The sequence below is a fragment of the Sinocyclocheilus anshuiensis genome, unplaced genomic scaffold (genome assembly GCF_001515605.1).
Source record: "Sinocyclocheilus anshuiensis isolate Anshui unplaced genomic scaffold, SAMN03320099.WGS_v1.1 scaffold1916, whole genome shotgun sequence".
Lineage (NCBI taxonomy): Eukaryota > Metazoa > Chordata > Actinopteri > Cypriniformes > Cyprinidae > Sinocyclocheilus > Sinocyclocheilus anshuiensis.
In genome coordinates this window covers 284623-292294 of record NW_015558589.1, presented here as the reverse complement: position 1 = coordinate 292294, position 7672 = coordinate 284623, and the positions used below count along the sequence as shown (strand labels likewise).

At 38.5% G+C, this 7672-nt stretch overlaps 1 protein-coding gene across 1 annotated transcript in view; it reads right to left on the bottom strand.

Moving 5' to 3' along the window:
* The window catches only part of LOC107679952 (neurexin-2-like), a 329958-nt gene that overhangs the window by 64827 nt on the left and 257459 nt on the right, over positions 1-7672 (bottom strand). Inside the window, exon 6 of the mRNA XM_016475681.1 lies at positions 2145-2446. Within this exon, the coding sequence (XP_016331167.1) occupies positions 2145-2446 (302 nt within the window). The remainder of the gene's footprint in view (positions 1-2144; positions 2447-7672) is intronic.

Genomic DNA, 7672 nt, shown 5'->3' with positions numbered 1-7672 from the left:
CACACACACACACACACACACACACACACACACACACACACACTTTTGTTTTTATCATGGTGGGTATTTCTATATGCTGACTTCTATATGCTTTTACACTGAGCTGATGATATTTGCTATCCCAAAATTCCTTGCACAAATCCTGTGCAGCTTTACTTTCTCATTAAGACATCTAGAATTAAACGCAACTCTCAAACACTCAGTCATTAATCTGCATCTTCATGTATGAATGTATTCTCTGGTGTCTGATGGTGCGTTCAGCTCAAATCCTCCATTAAATCCCCTGGAAAAGCAGCCCGAGGAGGTCCGCTGGTCTCGGTTTGTTGGTTTTGAAGGAGTTTTGGGTAGCTAAACCAGCATAAACCAACAAAGCTGGTTAAGCTGTTTTTATAAGAGTGATTCTGAACCCAAGCCTCCCTCGTTTGTTCTCTGAGGAGAATAAAGACTCGGGTGTGTAATTGAATTCAGTGGCGGACAAAAGATTTTCCCTTTTGTTTCCTCTCTGGATTCACACTATCAGCCAATAGCAATAGGCATTATTACAGCGGACACGCCCTCGTGCCACAGCAGCCAATTACAATCGCTCTTATTACGGGTGACAAGACATTCGTTCCAATTACAATTACCAGAGCAGAGACAGAACGAGCGAGGAACGTAAGTGAAATCGATCGCATCTCCACGTCGCTATCTGCAACTGCCAATTACAGGAGCTGTATTGAACCATTCTTCACTTTTATTCAATCTGTGTGTGTGTGTAAGAAACCAAGAGCGTAAGGGTGTTTCTTCAGCTATACACACATTTATGTCCCAGCAATTGATTTCAATTAATTTCATATGAACATCAATCTAAAAATGTTTTTCCTTCATCTTTTGACTAATTTTATTGTTTTAATTACTCCAAACACATATTTTAATCTTAAACTAAAAAAAAAAAAATCCATCATTAAGATATCAACTATTAAAACAATTATGCATTTTATTTAAACTAGGATCAACCACTTCTATAATTATTGAATAAAAAATAATGTTTTTTATTTTTTATTTACATAGCACCAATAAAACAACTAAAACTGACCAAAGTGCTTTAAAAAAGTTTAAAAAAGACCCTCCAACATAACACACCATGTCACAGCATAGAAAACAACCATTCTAATTAAATTATAGACAATACATCTTTACATCAGTTATAAAACTAGCATAAGTTTCATCTGACCTATTAAAGATTTATTTTTCTAAAGCTAGTTTAAGAGAGGCATCAGTGAAGGGATCGAGATAAAAATCAAGGTAAATATCACTATTTTTATTGTGCACTATTTCCAATCCAGCTGTAATTTGGTGCAAGTATGCAGAAAATGTGAAAATATGATTTTAAGGTTGTATTTAGGACACACCAATTGCTAACTGGAAGACATGCAGTTTACAAGGACAAAAGTGGGCATAGCTGAAGGATCGCCTATATATGTACAGTATGTGAAGCTCGTTTGTGTTTCCGTCCATGAACATTCATTATGTGCATGCGAATGAAGCGTCCCGCTGAGTCATGAGAGTCGGGACTGTGTTCGCTCCATAAGTTTGCGCTCGTAATGAAGCTCCTTTAATAAATGATGCCATTGTGTTGCATGCGGTTCACGAGTGCTGGGGTAAGCGTTCTGTGAGTGTTTCTCCATATCGCGTTCAGTGTCGTGTGCTGTTATTTGTTCTGTTAATACACGTTTCTGTTCTTTTTTTTTGTAAAGTCAATCAGGTCCGATCATAAAATCCTTGATTTCAGCCTGTAGAACCAGACCGGCGCTCTCATCCCCTAAGGACTGCCGACTTCATTAGGTTGGAGTCAATTTCAGACGGACAACTCTTCTCTGAACAGAACATTAAGTTAAGGTGCACATAATGAAGTCCTGAAGCAGGAGGCATGGGTCTGTATCAGTCTGGATCAGGTCTAACAAGAAAACACACACCGCTGCTCCCAGACCTGTCAGGAATAACACTGCAGTCATTGGGAAGCACTGTGGATCGCAGGCGACGGTTTACACAATGTTTCCAGCCAGTGATGTGCGATCAAGCCCTTTCCACAGTGATTCCCGACGTCCAGCACATCTGTTAGTGATCAATATCCACTCTTTAAAGAAGCGAGCGCTCAGTCTTACCTGTCGCAGGTTTCGCGTGACTTTAACATCGTGCCAAGTGTTGTCGTTAAACTTCCCGTTCACCGGTTCCACGAGCGCCTCGAAGGCGCCGGAGCCCAGGTTGATGACGAGCCAGACGGCGCCGCTCTTCAGCGACAGGTTGACGTAGTCTGCAGATTTCCCGGTGTGAAGCATCAGACCGTTGCGCTGGAGCGTTCGGAAGGACAGCGTGATCTCATCCGTGCTGCTCTGGATGGGAGTCATGGACAGATCGTAGCAGAAGAACTCGGTTCCCTTGAAGGTGGCCACTGATTCCTCTTTTCCTGCAGAGATGGAGAAAGAACATGAGCATTTTCACCAAATTTGACCCTGGACCACAAAACCAGTCATAAGGGTCCATTTTTTGACCCTTTGACCCATAGGTGCCGATCTCGAGCCCCTGAGCACCCACGGAAAAACACAAGATAGTCTCCGTTAATTTTAACCAAAAAGCAATGGATTGCAGCTTGTACGACTTTATTCTCATTTTCATAGTTCAGTTGAGGCAGTTTTTGGCATTATTGAATGGCAAATGTCAAGAGTGCATTACTGTAATACGAGAGGGCGCCAGCACGAATCTCTCGGCTTGCTCTCCCATACAGAGATCATGGCTCTGCGCTCCCTCAGATATGACATGTGCGCCCTCAAACCCTGTCCTGTGTACGTGTGAATAAGTGCTTATTGTAAACAGGTATTTATTAAATCATTTTATTTAGTGAAACGCAACCCTCATAGAAAGAATGTGTGTATTATTTGGTTACTAAATAATGTATTTGCAGCCCATGCGTTTCACTTCACAAGATACATTTTGTGTAGTAAATTCATCAAATGCACCATCCAACGGAGTATACTCCATATACTCCAAAAATAAAAACGAATACCCAGTATAATTAATTACGGAGTAATGAAAATGAAATATTTGAAAATATTAAATTTGTTGTGTATGTGTATGATAACTTAGCCCAGTTATTATTTAGTCGTGGAAACAGTGGTGAAAATGTGTTTTATATATATATAAAAAAAACTGCACTTAAGGGAGGTGGGGTTTAAGCACCCACCGACAGAAACATAAATCGGCGCCTATGCTTTGACCCATCTGAAAGCTGAATACATAAGTGTTCCATTGATGTATGGTTTGTTAGGATCGGACAATATTTGGCTGAGACACAACTATTTGAAAATCTGGAATCTGAGGGTGCAAAAAAATCTAAATATTGAGAAAATCATCTTTAAAGTTGTTCAAATGAAGTTCTTAGCCATGCATATTACTAGTCAAAAATTAAGTTTTTTTATATTTACGGTAGGAGATTTACTAAATATCTTCATGGAACATGATCTTTACTTAATATCCTAATGATTTTTGGCATAAAAGAAAATGTATAATTTTTACCCATACAATGTATTGTTGGCTATTGCTACAAATATACCCCAGCGACTTAAGACTGGGTCACAAATGATGGCACATCAACACTCTCTCTCCCTACACACTGTACAGTGGCGTTACTGTGCGCTGCATCGCACCGGAAAAATCCTGCTATGCAAACGTTGGCGTGTTTGTTTGTTCACAGCAGAATGTGTTTAAATAAACTTTACTTATTCTAAGAGGGTTTGTGTCAAGTAAATGAAAGCACTTAAACTCCCACATTGCTTTGTGGATTCAATACAATTCATATTCACGGTCACACTTTATATTAGGTGGCCTTAACTGTATGTACTTACATCAAAAAATATGTACTTACTGTGTTCATATTGTATTGCAAAACACTTTTGCTGCTATTGAGGTGGGATACGGGTGAGGTTAGGGACAGGTTTGGTGGAATGGGTAGGTTTAAGGGTGGGTTAAAGTGTAAGAGATGGGTCAACAGTGTAACTATAAATGTAATTACAGAAATTAATTACAGATGTACTTACATGCAGGTATTTTTTTACATGTACACAATAAGTGCACTCAGGGATTGAAATTAACTGTTTTAGTCTCCAGCCAATTTGGCTACTAAATGTTTAAGTTACCAGCCATTCATAACTTCTACTAGCCAACATTTTAAAAGAAAAGACAGAAATAAACCAACAGCTTGAGGCTGTCTACACTGGAAGTGACAAAGCGACTGTTGCAATCATTTTGTGTCAGTACTATGGGTGTGCGATATTGACAAAAAATAATATCTCAATATTTTCTGGGATTTTATCGATAACGATAATTAGACGATATTTTGCTGAGTGTGTTATTGTGCTGGTACCTTAAGGACTACCGTGGACAGCTGACTGCTAAAGGTTTTGATATTCTTCATATTCTGTGTGGTCAGTTCACAGCAGTGATAGAAATTAATCTTTTCCAATAAGTTTAAATTGATTTTTACCTTTTATGCGCATTTTTTACCTTTATAAAGCCATTTTTACTAAAAGTGTGCATCATCTTTTGAATCAAATTCTTACATTTAATCAGTCAATTATAATAATAATACATTTAGGCTGTTACTGAACAAATTAAATCAGTATCAATAAAATTCATCTTTGCAGAAGTTTCATGAAGTAGCATTTAGATGTATTTACACATGTTAATGCAGCTCAGACGGACATGGAATGCTTTAACCTGCAGTTACACATGCATAAATAATGTTTTGATATTTTAAACATGAAATGTTGAATACTGACATTTTTAATTATTTTAAAAATGAAAAGATACTCTAAATGTAAAATTAAACCAATTAAAACTGCCAGCAGGTGGCAGCAAGTCACTGTTAAGTGAGTCATTGCGATTGAACCGAATCATTTAAACAGGTGATTCATTCAGGAATGAGACGCAAAACAGTGCTGTGGCTGTGTTTGGAATGTTTTTTGTTGGCGAAATATTGCAGAAATAGCGCAAAAACAGCCAATATGGTGTCTAAAACGTAAGTCTCTTGATATTAACTTATTGTTTATTTAACTGTTTTATAAAATCAATATCACATTTGTAACCATGCTGATTTTTTCACTCTTCGTGTGATATTGATTAACTATATGAATTGATATAAATATATACATTTTCTGCCCACTTATCTTGAATTATGAGATCATTCTTATAATGCATATTAATAGACTGAATCATGCAGTGAAAGAACGCACTCTAAATGCGCACGTGCACTAAAGCCTGTGTTGGTCTAACCAGACTTCATCTCGTCGCATATACGTGCCTCTTTAGATGTGTTGTGTTTGGTTCTTGCAATATATTCAATAATGTCATGATGTCTCACGAGTTCAGTATTGGAGCTAAACCTGCCCAGATTTGGCCTGCATGAACTTCCCCAATAAATTAATGAGTGAACATAACTTACGTAAAGTAACCCGCCAAATTGGCTAGTGATTTGACAGCGTTACCCGCCACAGCTGATTTCACCCGCATTTGGCGGGTTGGCGGGTGTTAATTTCAAACCCTGAGTGCACTGTACCAAATTATCAATTGAAATGTAAGTGCATAGTAGTTAAGGCCACCTAATATAAAGTGGGACCATATTCACAATTTAGCTAGATTTTTTATTGGTTTTGCAGTAATTTGTTCTAACCGTGCTGAATACTTGCGAGAGTAAGGCTCAGAGCAAAACCGCACCAACCACAGACGCTCTCTAGGGAGACGCGCTCTTCTCCAGAATAAACGGGTTTTCTTAAGTTTCCGCTGCTGTATTTTTCATGACTCGACAACATTTCAGGACACGTCATGTTTGGCTTCAGAAAGATGGGAATCCCGTATTCATGAGTGCTTTCTGCAAATCTAGCAATCCTCAGGAGAAGAGCAGATGAACCGAAGTCTGCAGCAGAAAGATCTGAGAAACAGCATGTACCTTTATTCATTTCCAGAAGCTTTCATCTGGAGTGACTTACATTACACTTTCCCACAGGTTCGTTCCTCCCGGAGAAACCCGGGGTCAGGCGCTGCACTCAAGGGCACAAAACAGTGTTTCAGAAGAATTTAAAGAGTTCAAACCTACAACCTTTTGGAAATCAGCCCAGATCTTTAACCACTAAACCACAGCAGCGCATTAATGTTTTAATGTTTGGCTTAATTCAGGTTCAGCTCTTCTGAGGCTTCGTAAAAGCTTACTGGATTGTCTTCTGAGAATCGTGCAAATATTTTAATGCTTCAGTGATTTGTTTTAGTTTTCTTAAATAATTTGCCCAGGAGTGTTTCCTTGAGATGTAGAGCACATCTAAACCACACACACACACACACACACACACACACACACACACACTCTCACACACAGACACAGACACACACACACACACACAGATATGTCTATCAGGATGATTAATCACAGTCCCTCTCACACACACACACACACACACACACACACACACACACACATATGAATAATACCAATTAAACTGGGAACAGCACGTATACTGCACATATAAAAACAGCAATTACAGAGTCTGTGGCTTTATGTATGTTGTTTGTTTAGCACTATTTGTTTTTCCTGGCCGCAGCTAAAATACAGACACTTGGTAAAAAATAAATGTACAATTATTTGTCATGTCAGTAAAGCACATTCAGACTGAAATTCAACGTGCATGTAAACATCAGTGTTTGTGAGAAATAAGGAATTTTGCCAAATGTTTTGATGATAACTCATCCAAAATGTTAATTGAAAATGTAAATTCAGGAAGTGTAAATGAAAACTCAGCAGTATATGGAGTATATTCACTGTATATACTGTATATATATAACACAGACTGATCCCGTCACTAGCGCTCCTCTGCTAAAGCCTCCTGTCTGTCTGTCGCTCTGAAGCTCTGCCTGTGTGTCCTACAGCTTCGACCTCCGCTAGTCTTCCTCTTAACAGCCCACAGATGACCTTCATTCTGCTGCAGACACACATGGTTGGAATTCTCATTCAGAACTAATCTGAAAACCAGAACCTTCTTTCTGTATTTTCCGTCTCTCTGCCTTCAGATGCAGCTGAAATCAGCTAAAACAATCTGTAATTCCACTGGTGCTGCTTCACTTCTAACACGACAAACACAAACCATCGACAGTCACAACAGCTCCAAACTAAAACCTCCGTATGTCCTTTATAATCACTGGAACACAGTCTGGCAAGGCGAGTTTATTTATATAGCACATTTCATACACAATGGTAATTCAAAGTGCTTTACATAAAAGGAAGTAAAATAATCATAAAAAATAATCACAACAATAAAACAAGGAATTTTAAAACTTTGAAAATGATTTAAAAATTGATTTAAAATGAATTTAAAACAGTTAAAAATAGGAAATGATTATAAAATACAGTGCAATCAGTTGGGATGTGGCACAGTGCTCAGTGACTAATGTTTTAGCACATCTGATCTCTTCTGGAAGCTGATTCCAACTGCGGGCGGCATAATAACTAAAAGCAGTGAACACAGCAGTGAGATTATCTCAAACTGCAGCGCAGACGCTACAGAAGTCAAATCTGAATCTCTGATTCACACACACACACACACACACACACACTCACACTCACACACACACACACACACACACACACACA